Genomic DNA, 26,772 nt, shown 5'->3' on the forward strand with positions numbered 1-26,772 from the left:
TGTTGCTTGCTCAACCATCTTAGCTACATTGGGGTCAGAGATACAGTACCAGTCAAAGGTTTGGACACACCTTCTCGTTCAATGGTTTTTCTTTATTTGTATTCTTTTCTACATTGTAGATTAATATTGAAGACATCAAAACTATGAAGGAACACATATGGAATGATGTAGTGAACAAAAAAGTGTTAAACAAACCAGAATATGTTTTATATTTTAGATTCTTCAAAGTAGCCACCTTTTTTGCTTTGATGACAGCTTTGCACACTCTTGGCAAGGTGTGTCCACATTTTTGACTGGTGCTGTATGTATGTTGGAGAGTTTGGCTCGGAATTCATGCACAGCCTATTTCAATGTTGCCTCCGATGTGTGTATTTTTCCGGGATCTGGGTACAGTCAAATTCTAGGGATGCCAAATAGTACATGTCACTCAACAGCTCTCCACTCTGAAATCAGCGAAGGATTATTTTACCCCTCGCTTTGGCCTTCACTCTCGCCAGCAGGGCAGAACCACATCAAACACCCCCAGCCTTCGGTTGTCATGCAGGCATGGTCTGACTGTAGGGTGTGTGGTGTCTATGCATGGGACAGCTGGGCAGAACCACCAGTGGTGTACCCTTGAAGGCTACCGACCCGTAGCATCTGGGTTGCTAATTTCCTCATTTGAATTCACTCAGTGAATTGAAAGCAACACCCCGACCCGTCTGCATATCCACCAAGAACTATTTTGACCCACTGTTAAATTCCATTAAAAGTAACTTTCCAGTTTGTTTCAATCAATAGATGCAATACTGTGATATGTGCCATGGATTGGTAGAGCAATAGTGTACAGTCGAGTGTCATACACTGGACAGCATACAGTGTATCCAAATAATGTTATCGTTGGAACACAGCCACATTTCCTATCCAGCATCCGCAGCAAGCAGCTGTGCTTTCTTTATAAAGAGAATACCGATTATATACTGTACGGGAGTTACAGCTTTGCTTTGTTCCTGTAATCATGTGACCAAGACAACCTGCAGAGCGAAGACCCAGGTGGAGACGTGAGCCCAAGACGACATCACTTCCTGTGTGGTGGCATTCCTTTGACTGACGTCCGTGATGACGCCTGTGAGCTGACGGTTTTAACAGCATAACGCCGACGTAAATGGTGCAGGATTCTCAGGGGCGAGAGCAGAGCTGGGAAGGGCTCTTTCATTCCGAAACAATTGGCCGGGTTATTTTTAGACCGTAAGTGAAATGAAATAGGGAGCCGCGGACAAAACAAGGACGGTAACACTGCTCAGGTGGGGAAACACGAACACACCCAGACTGAAACATCATCCCACACGCACAGGCATGCACACACAGGCACGCACATGCACATGCACACGCACACACACACACACACACACACACACACACACACAAACACGACCAAACATACAGGTACCCACAGGCACACGCGCGTGCACGCCAGCACACACACTCTCACACACACACACACACACACACACACACACACACACACACACACACACACATACACACACACACATACACATACACATACATACACACACACACACACACACACACACACACACACACACACACACACACACACACACACACACACACACGTAGTATACACACTTATGAGCACCAAAAACAGGTAAGATAGGGTTCCCCCTTACAAAACAACAACCTGGGGTACCAGATCAACTCTACAGCACACACAACATACACAAACATAGGGTGTCCTTAGCAGGAAATCACCAGGGTGCCTGCTGCTGCTAGCTATAGGGAATCTCCCTTTGAACTGGGAAACTGCTCAGTACGGTTGTAGTTCTGAGGAACATCCTACACATCACTCACAAATACTGTATGACTCACCATCTACACTTTCAAGTGTTTTAAAATCAGACACGGGGCAAAAACAGGTTGTCAAATACTTGACAGACCTTCCTATCGGCCAGTTTGTCTGAAGTGTTTGAAGGGTGCTTGGTTTGACATGTTTGGGAGTATTTCATTGGTTCCATTGTACCACACATGACTGAATCAAGCGCAGCTTAAGTATTTTTAACGTATTTTCAATTGGACCCTCTGACCTTCATAAGGTGTCATTACACTGGTCTCTGAGCGGACTGCTCATCTGGTAGCTGCAGTAGTCACAAGCTAGGTAAAAAAAAAAAGCCACACAAACAATACGGTATGGTTCTTTACCTGAACATGGAGGTCAATTAAGATACCCATGGCGACCATGGAAACAAGGTGTGGGCTATGAAGAAAGAACAGCCTGCGATGAAGCTGAAAAAGGTTTTGCATTACAGCTAAGGGTCCCATGTGATAACACACCAACATGAATCCATTCATTCATTCAATGATGTGTGATCATACACCACCTTTTTACCGATAAACGATACACCCCGTCGTTGCTATATATACTGCTCTGTAAACCTATATGCCATAACTCCTTGTAAAGCATCATATGCAATATGAATGAAACCCATACGAAATATGAGAGGAGGGAAGGTTCTAGTTTACTGTGACTGACCTCACTATCTTTAAGGAGAGTGGCTAACGTGACAGTGATACTCTAAAACACAATGATGTGAACACGTCTCTCCTTTTCTTCATATCTGGAGGGGAATGATTCCCTGAAGAATATTGCATTGCCGTTATCCAACCCCTCCATATGAAATAACAATTGAAAAGGAACACACAAACCAAGAGCTCGATGATTAGCGCTTAATATATAATATAATAATAACAACACCATACGCCATTTAGCTGACGCTTTTACCCAACGCAACTTAGATTGCAGTGAGTGTGTACATTTCAGTGTATAGGGTCCCAGCGGGAATTGAACCCACGACCTAAGCGTTGTTAGCGTCATGCTCTACCAACTGAGGCACAGAGGACCACGCGAGCTGAATGAGGTGTTCGAGCCGGGTTCAGTCAATGGGTTCCTAGACCGCTGTGCTGAGTGCTGTGTCAGTCCGTGTGGTCCCACGGTAGAAGAGCGTGTTGGGGTGTTGGGCTGTTATGGAGGAGGACTGAACATGACTTATGACAGGGCCTGGTAGTGGAGGTGATGTTGAACAGGGTGCTGACACGATGGAGCTCCGCTGTAGGGCCCAGGCAGGGAGTGGAGACGGATGGGCTGCAGCAGAGAGAGTGTAAATCTGCCCCGGATGGCAGGTAGCAGCAGGCTTCTTCACCTGGAGGAGAGTCTGTGTACATTCATACAGCAATAAAAGTCCCATTACTTACTGACATCACGTACGCGCCCCCGCGCTCTCTTACGGATCCACAGAGGAGTGGATAAACAGACCAACGGAAAACACGCCGCCATGCAGACGCAGGCGCGCACGCGCGTGTGCACGCACGCGCCCGCCCACGCACGTACGCCGTAGGCAAACACAAATCACACATGCTGTAAACATTCCGCAAACACAGACACACGGGCAAACATACACCAGACGCAGCACATTGTGCTGAGCGCAGGCCCCGGCAGCAGATCCAGAACAGGTCTGGCAACGCATGCCCTGGAAATAAATATCGTTAAACTCAGCTGTCAGCTTGCATTTGGCTCCGCTGAGCTGCACCGCCATCCAGAAGAGCCAGGCACTAACTCCGCACGCAGTCTGCTCCTCACACTCCCCCACCCCCGCACCCCCCCCAAACACACACACATATTCACACACACACATATATATATATATATATACACACACACACACACACACACACATATATATATATATATACACACACACACACACAGGTCACATACACACTCGCACACCCACATATATACACACACACAAAGGTCACATACACAGTCACGCACACACACACACACACATACAGGTCACATACACACTCGCACACACACACACACACACACACACACACACACACAGGTCACATACACACTCGCGTGCACACAAACACACACTCATACACACACACACACACACACTTAAATGGACCACCTGGGAGATCTGTTTATGGGAGCTTGCAAGGACCAAACTACCAATAGACCTCGCTTTTTATTTCTGTTTAAGACCAAAAGATCTAAAAAACGCTAATTCATTTATGTCCATAATGTAGAGAACATTGCATAAACACAGAGAAAACACATACCGTACGCACAGATAAAGACACACACACACACAAAGACACGCAACAGTTCAGGGGTCATATCAGCTAAGGTTGTGTGTCTCTCATTTCGTTTCTAAGTGACAGTTTGGTCAACGAAGATCAAAGGACAAAGTGCTTGACAACAACACCAAACAACCACGTCTGTATCTGTGTCTGCATCTACAGCAATCACAATCATCGCCATTCACCACAGCGAACGGCGGGTGTATTAAAAATCTTCATTACGAAATGACAAGTGCCCTCCAATTGACTCCCGAGTGTAAAAAAAAAAAGAAAAAGAAGGTGTGCTCCGGTGAACCTGCGTCGGTTTCGTGCAAAGCCCGTGTTTCCAGGCACTCACCTGAAGGGAGTTCCTCCTCCCGTTTGCACGCAGGGCCCTTTGTTGTCGAACGCCGTGAGTTTTTTTTTTCTCTCTTTTCTCTCATTTCAAAATAACCCAAACAGGTTCTCTGTAGTAAAGGGTGATATTATCTAAACGCACTTCACCTGAAGGGGGATCCCGTCACAGTGCTTTTTTTTTTCTGGCCTTCTTTTTCTTCTCTCCCCGTCTGCACGAAGGAGGCCCCGAGCTGAAAGCTTTTACAGGCTAAACAAGTTGAGCACTGCTGGGGCAGGCTAAGCCCTGCTGACACCTTTTAAAGACCTTTTTTAACAGCTCACTGTAAATAGTCATTTTCTCTGGTTAATAAAACACGCAAGGTGTCAGGGTCAGGACCTTTGATTTTATAGACGCACGTATAAATCACGGTTACACAAATGGAGGGTCTGTTCAATTTGGGAAGACATGTAGACATATAGGAATTTAGATTTATGTTATGAATTAATATATCAATTTCAATGTTTAAGTGGCATAGCTCAAAGTCCAACAACAGGTTAATAAGACAAATATATTTCTTCACTAATTGAACAAGAACCCTACATTAATCGTTGAGTTATCTATGTTATAGCTATTGTAGATGTTCTGGCTTTGAGTGTCTCAACTCTGAGAAATCAGATCAGGTGACAAAAGACTTCATATCAGACCAGTCATCTCCCACACGTTGATTCACCATCCCAGTTTCAAAACGTTTGAGCATAGAGCATCAGACCGTAGCCTCACGCAACTGTTCAGATAATAGATTCCAATAACTGCCCACGGTAGTCAGTGGGCAAACTGCCAGAGTCTATGACATCAAACCTACCCAATTCCTACACTAACAAAAATACAACATATATGGGTAGGGTAACTATCAGTGTAGAGATTAGAACCTGACATTCCATGGCTGCCTTCCAAACACACACTGAGACAAAGTGAGATTCGTCGGGTTAAACAAACAAAGGTGAGAAGGTTCATCAGATTGTGCGGCCTTGGAGGCGAGGCTCTTGTCATGAGAACTCTCTTTCCATATTCGCGACACTTAGCCGAGCAGGGAAGCAGTACGATGATTGACAGTTGAAAAAGTCTACCTATTTACTTTACTGGGTCTGTGGCAGGTCTCCCAGTTCTTCATGGTGACAAGCTGGAGTCCAATAAACCTGCCAATCTCACCATCATTTGCATATAGATTACATTCATTTGTATTTACTACGTACTGCAAAAGTACTATATGTTTTCGCTGGAAGACAAAGGTACCTGGCAGCAGTAGTGTTTTGCATTTGCCTTCCCAGGCTGTTGGTTTGAATATAATTGCGATTGCATTGAAGTTGTCACCATTGGAGAGGGAAATAAGAGTAAATGGGCCATGGATAATTAAGGGTTAACCGTCGGTCAACTCCATGCTCAACACTGGTTTTCAACTGTCGACATTGCGGCACCAACAGCGTCTGACCAGCATCATGCAAAACAGCCACCAACCCACCAACCAACGTTTATGTAAAATGTCCTCCCAGACTATTTCTGCCCTCAGATCAAACAAGGGAAGTTCAACAAACTGATATCAAACTTTGTGGACACAACGTCAATAGTACATGGGAAAAATAAAATGATACGTTGATAAGTTATCTTCTGGCAAGTTGGCAACATGAAATGACACCATCGGAGATTGCGATCAGTCAAATTACTGTAAACTAGTGATTGCAAGCCTCTGACTAACCTGGCTGTCGAACTATTTTGCAATGGGTTATTGCATAACGTAACATTTATAGGGGTCTCTGTCCAGTGCTACATTTCGCAATACTGTTCAATTCCAGACAAATCAATGCATCCCCACCCCTATGCTGTGGCATCGTGCATAGCAGGCATTAAGTCAGAGGTGGAGCAGGTCCATGCTTGTTTACGGCTTTTGAGTTGTTTCTATTTTGGTTATGTGGTCTATTAGCCTCTGGGCTGAGGTACACAAGCAGCCAAACAGATGGCAGCAAAAATGTATCAAGACTGTCAATTAAAACGACAAGATAGTAAGGTTACCTACAGGTGAGAATGAACTGGGTGTTCTCCTGATACTGTGTGGCAACCGTGTTTGACAGATAACTGTCTATTCAAAAAGGATTATAATCAACAGTGAATAAGGATAATCCGTTGCCTGAATATCTACTGTACTACTCCACAGAATGTGTGTCAGGGGTGAATGCATCTGTTTATAAATAGAATATCTGATCCAATAGGTAGGATTGTTCTTAGGGTTTCTGAATTTGCAGGGAACACAATGTACCTGTGTTTTTTTTCTGTTATAGGTCAGAAAATATCAGTTTATGAGGAACAATATACTACGTAATAAAACCGAATGACAACGTTCCCATCTTTTACATTCTCTGGCAGGATTTCTCCATGATAGAGTCTGATGTAATTGCTCACTGGTGTTTCTCCATGATGGTACATCTTACATAAGATGAGGAAATTGGCATAGGATTTGCACATGGAGAGAGCAGGCAACTGTGTCCTAATTGAAAAATTGGGTTGAGAGAAAAGGGCACAACCATAAACATATCACTGTTGCATTGCTGTCCTTGTTATTTCATTACAGTAAATGAACTGGCATCACCAGGGATCAGTGGCACCTCATCATGTATTTCAGAAACAGAGTTGAAGGCGTCTAGTGTAAACATCACAGTGCTGACTATGGTACAAAAGTGATATGACTATGGTCACTGCCGGCAGTACAATTTTGCTATCATTAAACATAAATCACACTGAAATCGGCTGCGGCCTATGGTTTCATTTGAGAATAAACTATTGTATGGACCAGTATGTGGAGTTCCAAGAGCATAGAGGAAGGATTAAGGATTAAGTTACATTTAGTATCATGTCAGACATTCACCGAATGCTTTTGGACTGAATTTTCTGAGTTGGACTTCATCAAGCTTCAAAGCCCACCTAGAGCAGTTTGACATTGGTGGTTGGCGTGTGAATGGGTGAAGAGATGTTTATCTTATCCTTTTCTCCACCATGGTGTTGTTAGCCATCCTAGCCCAGCTGCTAAAGTAACCGGTGCCCTGTCAGTAACAGCTTACGCAGACCTGTCTCTCTGGCCTGGCCCCTCACACGCTAGTCCCTCCACACGCTAACCCCTCCACCAGAACCACACCACCCAGAGGACTAAAGAGAGGGGATTGATGGATCCCTTTTCTAAACTCTTTGGCTGTCTGTTATCACTCGCCCTGTTATGACGCGACCACCATTCAACGCTGAGGTTTTGTTTTTTTCTCGCGCGAGCTAAATCGTATCCCTGATCTCCGTCTCCCGTGGCAGCTTCACCTACAGTGCTGCTTTCTTGGCAGCGTATCCCTCCCCCTTCCCCTTTTTTTGTCTGTCTAAACACGAAAGAGCCAAACACTGTACTCACGCAGAGGGCTTGCACGAGATGCACCCGCCTAACCGTTGCACCACTGTGCCCTCCAGCCCCTTTCCAGAGTCCAGCCTAAGCTAATCAAATTAGCGTTGTTTTGGGCAGAAGACATTTCAGATTTATAAAAATGACTGGGGAACAAAACTAACATTTCAACATTTAAACAAAGGGAGCATTACCCTCGAGCCCGGGTCCGCTTTTGGGTCAAGGATACATACAGAGATAGTGTTTTCAAAATGTGCGCATGGTGCAATGGTATCTATCGATCATACATAATATTCTTTAAGAAGGTCGTTTACGCCTCTCTGTCCATAAATAATCTGTGCTGCATGCTATCGTCCCCATCCATCACAAGCAGTGGCTTAGGGCCTGAAAGGACTGCTGTCTAATTGCAGTCTGAGAGAGCAGTAAATCATCAGCGTTCATTCCACCAATTGTTTGCTGGCAGTGCGAAGAGGAGGCAGGAGCTCTAATCGTTTACCGCTCGACACCTTGACCTTGTGTGTGCCGAGTATCGATGGACTCCACAACAGTATTTCTGTATGGTCGCTGCTCCGTTTAAAATAGCCGAACTTTGAGAGATAAACACGATCGAAACACCTTTTGCCTTCACCTGTGGATAACCTTCCCCGTCATTGTTATTTTTAATTGTCGGTTTTGATACATTTTTGTTCCAATCTGTTTGGCAGATCATGTATCATAGTTCTGAAGTGAGGAGACCACAACACCGAAATAGAAACTTCTTAAAGACGCCCAACAAGCAGGGACCTGTTCCTTCTCACTGTCTGCTGCTTCTCACATCAGGGGACATGAGACAACTTGAGCCTTGTTTACTGCAGTTTTCATACCCCTGCACTACTGTATGTCAGAGCATTTGAAAAGCTCTTGAAAGCCGACCTTGGTATTACTTACAAAAACACAAAGTTGAACACTTGGCTCTAGTATAAACATACAGTTAGATTCAACACAATTATGATAAAGATCAGTGCTTAAAAGGTGCGACAGGGTTTGGATTGCCAGACAGAATCTTCAAGAAAACAGCGTCTGTTTCCATACTCTACTGAAGTGGTTACAAAAGCAGATACAAAATGTGACACAAGAAGGTGGGACCGATAATGGAAACAATTATACTATATGAAGAAACATGCTATTATTACAGTGAACACACGCATGTTTGTGCAAAACCAGAACGCTTCATTTGGACACTTAGGTACTTAAAGGCGGTTTGAAAACAGAGCTGTCAAAACACCTTCATTATTAGCTGATGAAATATACTAGGTTGGAATGGATTGTACAATGAGGTTTAAATGCACTAGCTGTCATAAATAATACCAAGGAATGTCTGGAATTGGCATGGGATTCCGTGTCTATTTTGAGCCTTTGTGTTGATCCCTACTCAGCAAACTGTCTGAGTGAACTTAACGCTCTTGGCCACGTAATCTTCAGCGAAACATCTGAACATCTCTTAAATTATCAGCAGCGTCGCATGCGTATTTGTTTGCTGAGAGTGAGAGAGACAGAACCCTTCAGTTGAAGATGTGCAGACTTACTGCATGGCAGGTAGAGATGAAGTTACTTTTTAGACAGGTCAGACAATTAGCTGTGACAGTTTACATTACTGCGTTACTAAGTCAACAGATTAAAGCTTTCTCTCTACCCTCTACAGACGTTTCTAGATGTCTCTTACTGGCTGTGAAGAACACAGAAATAAACATAACTTTTCCATCCAATGATCCCGAATTCATACACTATTTGAAAACATACATGAATTCCCCGAAACATATGTAAAATGTCAGCTTTCAGAAAACACCCTACTAGAATGCACCTCAATCAACTACCCAAACATTACAAGACCCAAACATTGACATGACAATATGATCAATGTATAATGTGATATATGAAACTACATAGATTACTGTATTATAGTCTTTAACTAACCACACAATTACTGTGCATTTCCTATCATTGTATCATGGAAATTGAACAATATCATTGAACCAATGGGCCAGACATAACTCACAAGATGCATATGTGGCCATGCAATCTAACTCTCATGTATTATTTGCCATATCCCATATGCTAGCCTAGCTTGTTTATCCTCAACAAACACTTTAACCCATTACTGCATTGTATCTTCCCTCTTATATATTTGAACAGCCTAGTGTATTACCTGTTTGTTAGTTTGAAGAGAATAGGAAAACGAACAAACATGTCTAAATGTCTTTAAAAGCATTGCACCTGTATTTGATTCTACGACATCAACCCTATGTGTAAATATGGTCCAGTACCTGACAAGTGAATGACCAAACTATGTATTTCTTCACTGTTCATACATCCTGTCCACCATACGTTTACCCCTTCCTCATTCATAACATTATAATAATACACTATATGCCATTTAGCACTTTTATTCAAAGGAACACGCAGTACAGTAAGTAAACACTTTTTTGGTATATATGGTCCCAGCGGGAATCAACCCCACAACCTTTGCATTGCTAGCGACCGTGCTTTACCAACTGAGCCACACATAACCAAACATTCCTTACAAAAACACTCAAGTCTGCTAAGAGTATGGTTGTTTACGTTCGGCCCTGCTGATTGGGCATTCCGAAATGGCTGAAAACCATGTTGCTTTGGAAACAACCACAAAGGCAGAGGGAAGGAATTAGAGGGCATATGTCTGTGACTGCTCCTCTTTTATGATTTACTGCTGAACCCAGGCGGAGGAGAGATCTGCTGTAAACCAAAGTATGCTGTTTATTTGGATATGGTTGTCAATGGAGAGTGGTTTTAATTTATGCGGACACTGTTAGGAGCATGAATACTGGACTTCATTCCGAGCGGGAATGCCATTTACAACACGTACTGTGCCTGCTGTATATATGTTGTGTGGTGTGTGTGTGTACAGCATGTACATGCACGCTTTGAGCTGAAATTAATAACACTAGCTGGTATGTCATTTTTGCACACTGACCACACACAGCTGTGTCAGTTTGAGATAGATCTTCATACGAATATCAATAACAAAGCTGTCCCCCAAAGGGAAAGTGCAAACAGCCATGGGCTGTCAGTATCCCCTCACGTGTTCTTAAATGAAACCCTCGGTTATGTTGAATATGACTTCAGAATACCTCAATGAGAGTAGAATAACTGTCTTAATGTCTCAAAACCAAGTAAGTATTAGGATGACTCAATTGTTTATATGGAACTTTAAATTCCTAATTCACTAAGGCTAATCATATCTCAATTGATTTCAATTCAAGAATGGATTAACGTGACGTTCTAAGGCGTGACTCAAGTAACCATAACTTACAAAGCGTGTTGATACTACGCCTGATGATTATTCTGACAGTATTCATCAAAGTGATATATGTTTGACAGTCTGGCTGTGCTGCCCATACATGACCTCCGCGTGTGAACAGTGTGCGGGGGGGGTGTATGTGTGTGTGTGTGTGTGCATGTGTAAAACACCTGTTCATTAACTGGAGACCTTATTTCATCTAAGGCCTGTGGCAAGGCACTGAATGTAATCTAACGTCCTCATAAATCTCTGGTCCTGACGCAGGTGTGAGTGAGAGGCAGAATGACATACTGGAGCGGGAGCAGCTGTCAGTCAAGCTTTGGTTGATTAAACCGAAGGTTGGGGTCTGAGGGCTTGTCATTGATCAGGTTAAAACGGGACTAAAGTGACCAATGGAAAGCTCTATTTTTGGTATGTCTCATTTCATTCCCACACAGAGATTTACATTTACATTTACATTTCTGGCATTAATGATTTATTTATGACTAGATGCTAGCTAATACTCTCACAGACATATTCATAGCACATTCAGTGCTAATACATTTATGGCATTTAGCAGACGCCTTTATCCAAAGCGATAGAACAAATACATTTGTCTAAGTAAGTGAATCATCTATCCATCAGTCTTCATAAGATAAAGTAATCAATGCTCGGACCAGGGGCCATAGGCAGTCACAATGCTAGAAGAAGGATTCTTTCTTTTTTTTTTCTTTTTTTTTTTATTATTAACAGGAGAGAAACTTGTACAGATGGGTAGTGGGGGTGAAGAGGTCTTTAGGAGGGACCGTTAAGATGTAGGCTAATACTTTCCAATACTTTAAGCATTTGCTTGAGCCTGCCTGCTGGAGCGCCAGATGGGCACGTTTTGCACGTTTTGGGACTATTCCATGTGTTCCATCGTGCCAGGCAAAATCAATCAAGCATAGATAAGTATTTAGAAATGATTTTAAACACTATTTAAACCCAGGCCTGAATTACATTCCCCCAATCACAGTCAGCGGTCCCCCCAATATAGCTGCCTATAGTAGACCGTTCAGAGTACATTTCAACGTTTTTTTTTACGTAGCGGCTTGTGTAATACAGTAATACAGTAATACAATAATACAGTAATACAGTATCACGTCATTGTTGATCGATGTGCGTCTTAACCCGCTCCCTCTCTCTAGTCCCACCCGTTGCAGCATGTCAAGCAGGCTATTATTATGTGGATCAAGATGTATACATGAACACACACACGCATACAAGCCGTTACATGTGAGGAGGAGAATGCATACGTAGCACTTGAGCCTCCGCCATTGTGTTGTCAGATTACAGCAAATCCACAGTCAACACAGAGGTTTTCAACAACAGTGACTTCACCACGGATTGGGTGTCACCGACTACACAAACAGATTATCACACTCTCAAAACGCCTACATACACTGCACACACGCAAATACCACGCACACACACGCACACACACACACACACACACACACACACACACACACACACACACACACACACACACTCATTGTAGTCCTGCTTACATAAAACGGAGACATAAACATAAGCATAGAAGGTTGAGGACTCTGACTATGCTGGTTCACAATAACATTTATATTGACGAAGCAGCACGCTAACCATGCTAGTTTACCAAACCAATGGCCAGGTCACCGACGCCCCGAAGGACAGAGCACTCACTAGCTGCTTCACATCTGCCACACAGGCATGTGCCCTCTGTGAGCTCAGCACTGTTTCAGTAAAAACAAAACAGTTCCAGTAAAATGTGCTATATACGCACAAAACGTGATTGCTCGGTTCAAATGTGATTCATTCAAACGAGGTTGACATCACTTTACAATTGGATCCAACAACTTCTCCAAAAACACTGAACCTTCTTTCTGTTTTGAAAGTTTTTTACTTCAAAACAACCCTCCCCATTGGATGAATGGTGGCAACCAATGTCAATCTATTGGCACGGTGTGGTGTTCTCACAGAATCAGAATGCCAACGCCACAGGGGGACGGGTGAATCGGTTTAGCGTGACTGCCAGTTGAACCCGGCAGTGTGTGAGGGAGGAGAATATTTCACATACATCTGGAGTAAACATAGCAGGGATTCTGGGCTGAGGTGTGGTGCAAAATAACCCAGAACTAAAGCGTTGCAATTAGCTATAGGGGAATATCACATCATATTTCAAGTAAACGGTACAGAGTCTTCTGCCTTTTGTGTTCTCCCTGTCTACCGTATGTCCCTTTGGAAGAAGGGTCACCGGACATACAGCACCAGTCAAAAGTTTAGACTAACCTTCTCATTCAATGGTTTTTCTTTATTTTTTAATTATTATTTTAAATTATTATTAATATTGAAGACATCAAAACTATGAAGGAACACATATGGAATTATGTAGTAAACAAAACAGTGTTAAACCAACCAAAATATGTTTTATAGTTTAGATTCTTCAAAGTAGCCACCTTTTGCTTTGATGACATCTTTGCACACTCTTGGCAAGGTGTGTCCAAACTTTTGACTGGTACTGTAGATAGGGGATCAACTGCCTTGCCATCTATTATACCAAAGCAGGTCCAACTGTAATCAAAGCATAAGGCTTATAAGCCTTCATAACCTCTATATAAGACATAATATAATATATATGCCATTTAGCTGATGCTTTTATCCAAAGCGCCTTACATTGCGATGAGTGCATACATTTCAGTATATATGGTCCCAGCGGGAATCAAACCCACAACCTAAGCATTGTTCGCGCCATGCTCTACCAACTGAGCCACAGAGGACCTACACAGATGTTTCACAAACAATATACAACGGTGTACATATACAGGTGCATCTGGTGTTTTGCCCAAACACTTTTGCCATACCTTTACAGTGCATGCCATTTGTCGATGAATACTTTATGAAGCATCGATGCATGCCTTATAACCTGTTTATGAAGGTGTCATTCAGTCTTTCACTTTTCATTTTTAAGTTAGACCCCCCCCATAAGACAGTGTCGAGTCTCAAACCACCACCAACTGTATCACTCCAAAATGGACCAACATTGGGATTCCAAAACATCCAGGAGAAGTTCATCTCCAGGCCTGTAACAGTCCCTGCCACCTAACATTACCATCCACAATGAGAGAGAGCAAGGGCTTGGTGTATGAGCCTGTTACGGTCCAGTACTATGGCAAACAATAGAAGTCTCTGTGTCAGCCAACCCTGTGTTGTTGTAACCTTTCGTGGGCATCCCCCGGATTAGGTGACTTCACAGAGCGCTGGCTTCTAACAACACCTGAGAGATAGATCGACTGTGTGCCTTTTCACTGTGCTAAACAAACACACATGGGCGATCTTCCTTCACCGCTTCTAAACTGTGCATGACCCTGCTATTATTAATGCTTTCCCAGAGCGCATTGGGGCTTGCCTCTGTCTTTGCATATCTTCCAGAAACCTGTTCCACGCATGGCTCTTTTCCAGGGCCCTCCGTTTTCACAGTTGTGGTGACACCTTGGTAGCACTTCATGTCTCTATAACTTCCCTGTTCCTTAAAGACACCCGAAATACTCAAGGCCATTTATTTAGTGAGTCATCGGGATTAAAAAGAAATGTGTGACTCATCAAGAGAGCGTGCCCGCCATAGTCTTCTTCTTCAGTAATGGGGAGGACCAGTTAGGATCTGTGAGAGCGAGAAAAACAAACAACAATGGTCTCTATGTGGGTTCTGGAGTTGGCATGCACATGTCTTCAGCTGCGAGGAAATCAAGGGCTTTGATGTGCAATCGTGAGAGCACTTGAAAGCTTCACTTTGCACTCTGAGACAATTTGTTTTTACTTTGTCTTCGTCACTCTGACATCCACAAGTGTGAGTGTTCTTCTCGAGACATAACAACTTAAGACGACTTCGCCACGAAGAATTAACCATAATTCCCCCTATAGGATACACAACATGTCATATCTTCTGCACGAATCGTGGTTTCTAAAATCACACACACCTGCATCATAGGAATTTAAATAAAGGGAGGTCATTATTCAACTCATGGGCAATTAAGGATAATCAAAACAAATAAAGCAGCAAGTAAGCTCTCTCAAGTCACACAAAATGAATGGTTCAGTGAAATGCAGTTTGCTCAGACATCATACCTCACTATTCATTCTGATTCATAATAATCTTAATAATAACTTCATAAATGAAGCATGAGACACTTGACAGCCCCTTTCATCTAAACTACTGCTGCTTTCACAGTGAATTCCTCCTGTATGAGTGTGTTTCTGTGGTGTTTGACACCTGAGATCCTTTCATGTATTTGTTGGAATGCTGCTGTCCTTCACTCGCGTGTCAGTAGAAAGATACAAGAGAGCGATATAGTGTGAAAGAAGATATTCGATACACCTCCCCGGCAAACATTGTATTTCATCTTCTTGACTTCAGACTGTACATTTTGATTCATTCCATTTTGTTTTCTTGTTAAAATGTTCCAAATCAAAATGATACAGTACATGGTGATATTATTTGTGTAAACGTGTTAGGAATCAACATAAAGGGATTCAAAACTGGAATTGGGCTTCATTATAATGGCATTCGTGACAGAACTGATGCAAAGGAAACGCACGCCACCTGGTTGTCTCAGGTGAAATACTCCGGGTGCCTCCTCAGCCGGATCGAATTACACAGGTGAGGCAAAAAGAAGGTATTGCATGTGTGCGTAAATCACAAGGGTGAAAAGGTTATTCAACTTAATGTCATTACCAAACAAATACTACCCTGAATGTAAAATACTAAACAGGGATTGGCTTTTACCTATGGTGAGTCATTAAAGCAGTATGCAATTTTTGTTGTTCCAAAATATTCGTAATTATCTGACCCCGCCTCCTTGGGTTGGTCCTGAGGTGAACCCGGCTATAAACGGCTCAGCAGACACCCAGTAGGTGAGTCGGGCTTCAGTGCTCCCAAAGGTATGACATCAGTTATCTCATCGGGTGCTTCTTAGGATATCTCTGACTGAAAGCGCTCTGCGCTTTGACACCTGTTCGTGCATTGCCTTTCTTCAATGAGAAGAGACTCACTTTCTGACGACGTGCCTGTTTTGACTTGGGCATCCGATAAAAGTTGGATATATATCTTGCAGTGAACTACAATAAATACAAAACATGAAACTTGAAGTGTTCTGTGGAAACCACTACGAGATGAAGTCTCTGGAGCTGTGCAGCGATGCCGAGAGCAGCGTGCGCTCGCCTCTCTCGGGCGAGGAGGAGCTGGGTTCGGATGGGGACTGCGTGGCGCACAGCCCGCCACCTGTCACTCCGTGCGCTGACGCCAAAGGCAAGCCATACACACGGAGACCAAAGCCTCCATACTCTTACATTGCACTGATTGCTATGGCTATCCGTGACTCCACCACAGGACGTCTGACTCTGGCGGAGATCAATGACTATCTTATGAAAAAGTTTCCCTTTTTCAGAGGCAGCTACACAGGTTGGAGGAACTCGGTGCGACACAACTTATCACTAAACGACTGTTTTCTGAAAGTGCTACGGGACCCGTCCAGACCATGGGGAAAGGACAATTACTGGATGCTGAATCCTCACAGCGAATACACCTTTGCCGATGGAGTGTTCCGACGCAGGAGAAAGCGCATCAACAAAAACGCAGGCAAAGAGCAAGAGGTCTCTGAGCACGTCGCCGACGAGGACGCGCAAAACAACACAACGTCACCAGTCGTTACTAAAACTGGATCCAGTGCAAAGTTTACAAGTTCTTTCGCAATAGACAGCATCCTCAGCACGCCCTATAAGAGACAAGAGTGGGCAGACAATTCCACTGTTACGTGGCCGTGTTTCACGGGTTTGATGATGCCCCATTTGGCGAGAAATCCACCTGTCACCTTACCATACGCCCAATCGGTGTTCCATGTGAACTCATACGCTGCGCATGTGCTAAGGGCATATAGTGGTGGACTGTACTCCGAGGTGGACTATAGAAAAAACTGTTTCGCTGCGTTGGACGCAACTTCTAAGGACACAGTTTTCCAGATAATGCCTGCCGATCCCATGCAAACCACATCAAGGCAAGATGTGTACCACCCATTCAAAATAGACACTATGTTGTCGTAATGGACTTGAGGGGTGTGGCAAATTGAATAAATGTAGTCGATTGGCACTATTGTACACTTTGCAAGATATTCAACAGAATGCATTTTGAATGCATTGCTTTGATTTCGACAACCAGTCGCCTGAGATGATGTTTGATATTATTTTTCGTTGCCTTATTATAAATCATCTCATTTAATGGAATTTGACGCATCCATTGTGATGGCAAGGAGCTGTAGGCTATATGTCATTGCTTTGAGGTTCACTGTTCATTTTCTTGTAAAATTATGGATGTTTTACTTTATGATGTACATATGCTACTATTTATGTTTCTGGTTTGTTTAAATGTTGTTGCTGAATTTTACATCACCTGACCTTCAAAATATGCTGGTTTACAACTTCACATTTGGCATGTCTTCAAGTGAAAGTCGAAAGTGTGTGTATGTTTAGACCTGTGTTTTTGTTCTTGAAAACACGATGAACGTTTTAGCCCATACAAATAAAGTGTATATTTACATGAAAATAGTGTTGTGTTTTTCCTTCATCTGTGTTAATGCCCAACGTGAAATGTGAAATAACTTTTCAGCATGGTTATATATTTTTTTTATCTGGAACCCACAACCCTAACCCTAACTGATTTTCCTTTTTACTGTTACAAGATAACGGCCGGGATCAGGTAGGGGAGTGACAGCTTGCAAGGGTGTCATGACTCATCTAATTCGTGCGTAACCTTTAATTGGTACATGCAAATGGTGGCTAAGATCCAATAAGGTTATTCGATGGGCTACTTCCCTGCCAAGTTGTTAAAAGCCTCTTGTAATGCCTAGGCTTATATGAAAGACGCTCTTTAAAACCATCTTTGACAAACCCCAACAGGAGCAGGTACGTCTTCAAGTGAATTACTCATTGCAAAACAATGGTTAAATAAAGAAGCAGAACAGTTTTTTTCATGACAAGGACTACACTGAGCATGGTAAGCAGCCGGTTTTGTGGATTTATATTATATTAGGCTATGAGTAGTCAGACATAAACGTAAAAATGATGGCAATATGGAACTGCAATGGATGTTGCTAGGCCGATCATTAAACGAAAGAGACATCAATTTATCTTAAAGGCACAATCTGAGATTTGTCCTGCTTTTGTCCTGTCATTTAAATTCATGATACATACCCATTTAATCTCGAAGAGTATGACATTCCAAATGACCCTCGTAGGCTACCACTATCTTATCGTACATACAACATATACAGTTATTTTATTGGATGTGTTTGTAAACAATATCTTTGTAAATAAACAATGTAGGCTACAGCTTTAAAATATGTAAAACATAGCATATCAATTTCATGGATTATTAGTCCTTGTATCCGGAGCTCAGTCGATTTCAGAGTGGTCACATTTCCCCAGCCCCATCTCTCTAAATAGGCCTACAAAAACAAACGGCCGGCCAGCCATTTGGCTGAATCACGAATGGAGGATTGCACCTTTAATAACACGCCTTCCATTGGTAATGCATTGCAACAACGAATTGCAGCACCTGATGCCCACAGCTCTTTTTTTGCACGTCAGATAACACACATTCACGATTACGGTCAATACATTATGATGAAGCCCATAGGCCAATTATGCCTATCATCGAAACAGGAGGGTAGAAGAAAGAAAGGAGCCAGGGAGGAGTGACGGAGAGAGGGAAGAGAGTAGTAAACGATGAAAAAATAAAGAGGAAATTAAACGAAGGATTGAAGATGCTGAGGAGGCATCTCAGATTATAAGGTCATTTTGCTGGACCAAAGAGGACAAACAAATGCCGTCATCAAACATTGGCTATTGGCTATTCATATAGATACAATATATAAATATTGATGCATTTGATACAGTCGGTGATCATAACTCGTTTGGTATCATGAATATACAGATTTACCATAGTAGGTTATTCTTGATTTAGGTGGATTTGCTTATTGGAGCCTGTTGTTAAACAGCACTCTCTCACACAAATGGCAACACTGTGTATCGGCCATGTTGTTATGGATTAGGTTATGTTATTAGGTTATGGATTAACTGAATACTGTTTGTTTATAATAAAATATATTAATATATATATTTATTCAATATTCAATAATGTATTGTTAGTATTATTTTATGTATTATTATACAGTACCAGTCAAAAGTTTGGACACACCTTCTCATTCAATGGCTTTTCTTTATTTTTTATTATTTTCTACATTGTAGATTAATATTGAAGACATCAGAACTATGAAGGAACACATATGGAATTATGTAGTAAACCAAAAAAGTGTTAAACAAACCAGAATATGTTTTATATTTTAGATTGTTCAAAGTAGCCAACTTTTGCTTTGATGACAGCTTTGCACACTCTTGGCAAGGTGTGTCCAAACTTTTGACTGGTACTGTATGTATTATTATTGTTATTATTATTGTTGTTATTATGATTATTATTACAAATAATAATAATAATTTAAAAAAATGTTATCATCATATCTTTATTATTAATGTGGCACAGTGAACTAATTCTAAATTGGTCGTTTTATTGAGGGAGAAATGCTGCGACTTCTATTTATTTTTTGTGTCCGTGAAGCTCGCTGTGAGCGGATACAGACATTCAGTATTTATATTTTCTGTCTGGGGCTACAAATAGACGTCGCCTCTGGAGTCGAGACACATGAGCAAGGGGGAGAGAGTGGCGAAATAAGTGGGATATAAAACTTGAATTCAGTACACATTACAAGCTGAAGAACTGTACTCTATTTTCACCAAGTTATGGCATGATCCCTAGTTTTGTGCGTACTATCAAAGCCTTCCAAGTATTCTTCTCTAGCTGAGCAAAATTTCCTTTACCAGCTGTGCATCCTGATCGCAGCGGGGTTATTAGTTTTGATGTTGGCGGAAATTCTGAGGAGATTATGTTCTTTACCTTTGTTGTTATAATGAAAGATGATTTTATCTTCACATCCTTGTTTGCTTAAGAGTTTGAGCTTGTGGGTAACGGTTGCTTCAAAGCCATTGGCTTAAAATACCTCACTGTTATGTAGTTCATCATAACATATTAAACTGTGAAAATTGGTAACAATATGTCTTCAAATAACCTCAGTTCGTCGTTAAATCTGAAATATAGGATCAGGAGCCAATTAATTTAAATTCAACTGGAAACTAGAAATATAACTGATGAATGAAACATTTATTCCGGATGTATCAATTGATGAAATTAATTTAATAAAAATAATAAGCTATGCAACATTAATCAGAGAGGCTAATCATTGACACAGCCTACAGGAATACATTGTATAACACACTAAAGTAAGTCACTGTGATCTCGATAGGCCTAGAACAATGTAATGCTCAAAATTCTAAATGTAAACATTTTACAATGGGCCATTTTCGTTCGACAGTTTATATTTTCCTCACGCTTGTATTGTGGCATATATAGTGGAAGTAGGCCATTTAGACGAATGTGCATATACATCAAAAGCGTAAATCGACGAGAAAAAAATAACAAAATAACAACAATCATAGGCTGTAATAAATATGGAAAACGAAGATCTTTCCCTGAGACCTAATTTGGATCCTCGCTGTAATTAATTCAGCTCCCCAAGGTATACGATCCAGGCTCGAGGCGGTAAACTGACACTCGCTCGCTGTGTGTGGTATGCTGGCAGCGCCTGATGGAAAAAGCATGCTTCCACTCATGTCAAAGCCCTACCCCTCCACAGCCCCCAACAAAGGAACACGACAACTATGGACTGCAACACCAGGCAACCTGGCAATATCACGCCGAAGTATAACAAAGTTATGAGATCTACAGTACAAAGATCTCCAGTTTCTCCTTTCTCTTCATCCAGAAGACTAGACCGAATCATGCGCTCTCGACCCGAATGATAAAATGACAATTGCTTCTAAATAAGGGAAGAAGAAAACCCCAAAGGACGGCAGGCATATGACACGGTTGACAAATCATATAAAAATACATTATGCTTTTCACTAAAGTTTCAAAGACGGGATGGTGAGGGTTTGGTTTGGCCATTAGGCTCCCTTCAATGTTTGGCTTGTTGCACTGTTTACTAGAGTGTCTAAATGCGTTTGATAAATGGCGTAATTGCGTGTATTGGAGATGCGAGGTGTGGGAGGAGATGTCTTATATAGCATGTTCTGTGCTGTGTGCCTCACGCTAGAGTGATGTCTGGACCGGGGCCAGATATGGGAGGGGGTGGGTCTCGAGTTCCTGGCGATTTCTTGGAGGGATTTAGACGGGATCTAGGGGGCAGAGAAGAGATTTAAGAATTGATAGGTGGTCGAGTTTTGTTTGGCCGAGTGATATGCGCAAGAAAGCTCTAGGAGCTTTATGTTTCCCCCCCTTAAAGGATTATTGCCAGCGATGGCCAGAGCGCGAGACGGAGGAGGAGCAGCGGCCGCAGTGATACGCAGCTGGTGTTCTTGATTATAACAGCAATAAACGCGCAGTAAATCGCGACGGGACACTGACCTCTCCAATTATCGCATTTGGAGACTTCTTTTTAAAACGTTTGAGGGAGTTATGCTAAATAATTGACTAAAGAGGATTGGGTGTGATCTGATTAGAAATTTCAGGCCAGTGCGAAAAGCGTCTAGCAAGGCATTGGGCTTACTCGTGTCATTCTCGTTATCCTCACTTTAACGGGGGGCCAACATGACGACTGAGAGCTCTCAACAACATCTGGACTCGCCGCATCCTCTCAGATCAAGTCCAACAGGCGGTGTGATGCATGCAACTCTGATGAGCGCACAGCAGCCAGAGGTGGAGAGCGCAGAAAATGCGTCAAGCAAAGGGAAGAAGGCAAACTCTGGCCTGAGGCGTCCCGAGAAGCCGCCCTATTCATACATCGCCCTTATTGTGATGGCAATCCAGAGTTCCCCGACCAAGAGGCTCACTCTGAGTGAAATCTATCAGTTCCTTCAAGCCCGCTTCCCGTTCTTTAGAGGATCTTATCTGGGCTGGAAAAACTCGGTTAGGCACAATCTGTCTCTGAACGAGTGCTTTATCAAACTGCCCAAAGGCCTCGGTAGACCAGGGAAGGGACACTACTGGACCATCGACCCGGGAAGTGAGTTCATGTTCGAGGAGGGGTCCTTTCGACGTAGACCTCGCGGGTTCCGTAGGAAATGCCAAGCTTTGAAACCCATGTATCGAATGATGAATGGCATTGGTTTTGGTGCGTCGATACTGCCACAAAATTATGATTTCCAGTCACCCCCCGCGTCCTTGGCATGTCATAACGGCTACAACTTGGACGTGATGGCGAACACGGTGCCAGGGAGCTACGACGGGCTAAGCGGAAGCCACCATGTCTCACACATGTCGCCAAGCCCCGGGTCCACCTACATGGCGGCTTGTCAGGTGACATCTACCGGGGACTATTGCCCGGACAGCAGCAATAGCCCTTTGCACTCCTCCCCATCAATGGCAGGCACCTTGGACTGTCACACTCCTTACGGGAGTGCTCCTTCACACTGGACATCACCTGGTGTATCTCCGTACATCAAGCAGCAATCTCTGGCCTCCAACAGTCCCACATCCTCCGCTTTGCACTCGAGCATGTCCCCTTACTCTCTGGAGCAAAGCTATCTCCATCACAACGGGAGAGACTCAGCTGACATTTCAGGTATTTACTTTCGGGTAGGCCTCGCCTATAGTGCAAGAACACAATATAGGTCACGCACTGTTCATCATAAAACTTAAACATTTACAAATCGTTAGGCTAATAAAAGGGCATGTATCTGTTTTATTGACTTATCTCGCATTTGTTAGAATATCTAAAGTTTTATCAAGTAGAGGCATAGTGTTGATTTACACACTCACAAACGATCTTTAAGCAACCGAACAGAGAACGCGCAACGGTTCTTCGTGGAAAATGAAGAAGGCCTGTCAAAGAGGGGGAATTGCAAATTACGTAATTACGAGAGGTGACAGGACATTGGGCCTACAGGTAATAGGCCCACTGTCAATGTGTTTCTTGAACACTATGTAATAAAGGACAAAAACACTAAAGAGAACTATGGAAATGAAACATGAGTTACGACAGAGCATATACTGCAAGCTATGTGATTGAATTATCTCTAATATGACACTATGCTTTTGCCAATATGAACAGACAACCGCTGACGCACAAACTGACGCCATGATAAGCTACACGCGTACATGTTTGCATCTCTGTTCGATGTGTAATACGTGCTGCCAAGTATATATGAATATTATATATGAAATAAGATTGTATATGAACATAAGCATGGTTTGAATCAAATTATTTACACATAATGTTTGACTATTCGAATGTGCCCTATCATGTCAGGCCTGTGTTTAAAAAAAAAAAAAAAAAAAAATATTTCAGAAAACATATGTGATCATTTTACAACAAACATTATATTTCAAAGAGCTGTATGGAACATTCTCTCAACACCAGTATGTTGAATAAACGCAATATCAACATTCTCATATTTTGGCTTAATCAATTGATTTCAAGATGGGTCATGGATGTTGCTCAGAAATGGACAACATTGTATCATTGATACATTTGCACGTCCTGGTAATCATACTGGGCTGAAACAACATAGTCTCCAAATGATTACGTTCTGGGATTTCAGAAATGATCCTCCAAAACGTAATATTTTGGAGATTGGGTTGTGGAAATGGCATGCAGTGACCTTGGCTAAGTAGACAACAATATAATTGCCTACATACTGTTAATACAGAAGGTACTGGCTATACACATGAGCAACAAATATGTAGTACAGATAATACAGTTAATCAAAAGAAATGTGGTTTATACAAACTATACCTTAGATTTTACAATAACAGTGCCGCGCATTATAAGCCATTTTTGATCACTAAATGAAGAGCAAACTAATGCAAATTGAGAATTAATATTTCAAAACACAGTAGGGCCTACAGTGAAAACGTGTGAAAAAGTAAATGTGTTAAAAAAAAAAGAGTTTTCCAAAGCCGAATAGGTCTATCTAAATACCCATCTACAGCCCAACTTCCTTACAAAAATATATAATTTTGAATCTAATGAAAGAATATTCCATTTGAAATAAGGTAAGAAATGTCCGATAACGCCAGGTATAGACAGACCTACTACATTTATCTTTTTTCTTGAAAGTAGACTAGCGTTATTGTATACTCTCATAAAGCATTTGTGTTTGACTGCCATTTCTCTTCTATTTGTTTTGCAGTGGGATTATCTCGATACTCCAGCCATTCATCGCCTGTGTGTGACAGGAAAGATTTTGTTTTGAACTTTAATGGAATCTCCTCGTTTCATCCTACCACCAGTGGATCTTACTACCACCAGCTGCATCACCACCACCAAAGTGTTTGCCAGGACGTGAAGCCATGCGTAATGTGAAATTAAAACAACGGGGCTGCTGACATCTTGGAACAAATCAACATCCCGAGAAAACGTTTCTTGTTGTTGACGCCCGGTGAGACGCCCTTCATAAATACCTCCGTACTAAATTGACCTATAACCTATAGGACACAGTGGAGAGCGTCCGTGCCATGGTTTCTTAACAGCAACTTTAAACTGATGAAGAACCCGGCAAAATGAACAAAGACATTTCTTGCCATCGTCAACGACTAACACAATATGCAATTAAGGTCGCTATATCTCAATGCTTCTATAAAACTCTCTCTGTGCCATCCCATACTATGCCATGCTAAATGCGTCATTTATGTTGTTTGACTACACGTTTTATCCGATAAACTGCAATATCCAACCACATTTGAAATGTGTTGACTGAAAATACATGCACAATCACTCCTATAGTTATCTTTACTTATTTGCACTTAATTTTGTCCATCAGAGTGTTCTTGAGATGTTGCTGTATAGCAAGTCAATAAAAAGTTATATTTTAAAAGCGTGGGATTTGTCAGTTATTAAGAAATTATTTCCGAAATGTGCTTTATTTCGAATATATCTTGTGCAAGGAAGAATGCTTAAAATGGTAGGCCTTGTTTGACGAATTTGTTGTAACATGGTCTTTGCTGTGTTACTAATGAGTTATTGTTAAATAATTGCGGGAAAAAATAGGCTTTTGTTCAAGTATTGGCAAATCAATTATCAAATGCATCCTATCCATCTTTTACAAAACTAAATGTAATTAATTCAAACAAGTTAAACGTTGTGAAATGTTTGATTATTATATATTTTTTCAAATATGTTTGATTAGCGTCTATTGATAGCTACAGCCTAAAGGTTATAACTATTTTGTCAAGCAGAGCCTGGTATTCAATATATAGCCCACAGACATTTCTAAGCAAAAATCTACAATGATATGAACAATGAAATATGAATTTGGTAAACCAACGTATCTGCTCGATATCCCACCGATGCAGTAGGAATCAAGAACATCTAAATGTCATGTCTGTTATATAATCTATATAGTCTCTGTATTTACATATCAGTGGAATTTACATGACCTGGTTATTACAAAGCAAGTATAAAGTAATTGCACAATAACTCTGATACCTGTTTGTAGGCTAATACATGTTAGATTGAAACAAAATTAAGAACAATTTGATCTGGGCCATTGTAAACAATCACGCAGGACTATCAATTATCAGTTTATTTAAGAAAGTTTTTACAAATTGTTGCATACTAGTTAAGACAGTTAAACGTGACAAATCGTATACAGTATAGGCCCATTATAGTATGCCATATTGTTGCAACATTGAAACATGAACAAGAAAAATGTCTGAAGCACATGAGCTATTATAAATGCTGAAAAATCCACCATAAGGGCTAAGTGAAATACTGTCTGGCCAACCGTCAAATCAGGATTAATAAGGCATTTAAATCGGGGTTTTTTCCTCATGGTAAACTGAGATAACAGTTTTGTGTGACAAAATAAAATAATTTAATTAGAATACATTAATTTAAAATATGATACAATGAAAGCGTTGTTTTGCAACGAGAATGGGAAAGCAAAAACAAGTGAAACGTCCATTATTCGCAGCAGCTGTCAAAGGTTTCTGCTGTGCATACAATTTCATCAAATGTACGAACTCACATAATGGTGTAACCATGCTACCATCTAGTGGTGCTTAGAGCATTGGACCTATTTGACTAAAGCGTGATAAGAGTATCTCACTATCAGGCCAGGCCAAGGCAGCAGTTCCCAAACGTTTGGTCACGATCAATTGGGGTCCCTGAGAAAATCAAACTAAACCCTATGATTTGATGAACAGGATACAAACATGTGTAAACCCTATACTGCAGTGTTTTGGAGGTTCAAATCCGGCCAACAAGAGCACGTTTAGTCATTTTGAATACACTTGGACGTCATTATTATGTGTTGACATGGCCTGCGATCAAGTTATTGGGGGTCACAGTCAGTTTGGGGTCGCGAACCCAAAAAGTTTGGGAAGGGCTTTGGGATGTGACGTTCAATGCACCCTCTGGTCACTAGTAGGCGCTGGTGATCTTGTATGATCCACATCCACAG

The 26,772-nt window shown here is 41.8% G+C and overlaps 2 protein-coding genes across 2 annotated transcripts; both read left to right on the forward strand.

The window, feature by feature from the left end:
- Positions 1-16,129: 16,129 nt before the first annotated feature.
- Positions 16,130-17,803, forward strand: foxq1a (forkhead box Q1a). Its single transcript, XM_083689916.1, has one exon. It carries the CDS (start codon positions 16,342-16,344, stop codon positions 17,302-17,304), a length of 963 nt encoding a protein of 320 aa, XP_083546042.1. The 5' UTR covers positions 16,130-16,341; the 3' UTR covers positions 17,305-17,803.
- Positions 17,804-21,595: 3,792 nt separating this feature from the next.
- Positions 21,596-25,125, forward strand: foxf2a (forkhead box F2a). The gene is made up of 2 exons (XM_083689592.1): positions 21,596-22,931; positions 24,502-25,125. Exons 1-2 carry the CDS (start codon positions 21,959-21,961, stop codon positions 24,672-24,674), a joined length of 1,146 nt encoding a protein of 381 aa, XP_083545718.1. The 5' UTR covers positions 21,596-21,958; the 3' UTR covers positions 24,675-25,125.
- The last annotated feature ends 1,647 nt before the right edge of the window (positions 25,126-26,772 follow it).

Source organism: Argentina silus, assembly GCF_951799395.1.
Source record: "Argentina silus genome assembly, chromosome: 18".
In the NCBI taxonomy this organism is placed as follows: Eukaryota; Metazoa; Chordata; class Actinopteri; order Argentiniformes; family Argentinidae; genus Argentina; species Argentina silus.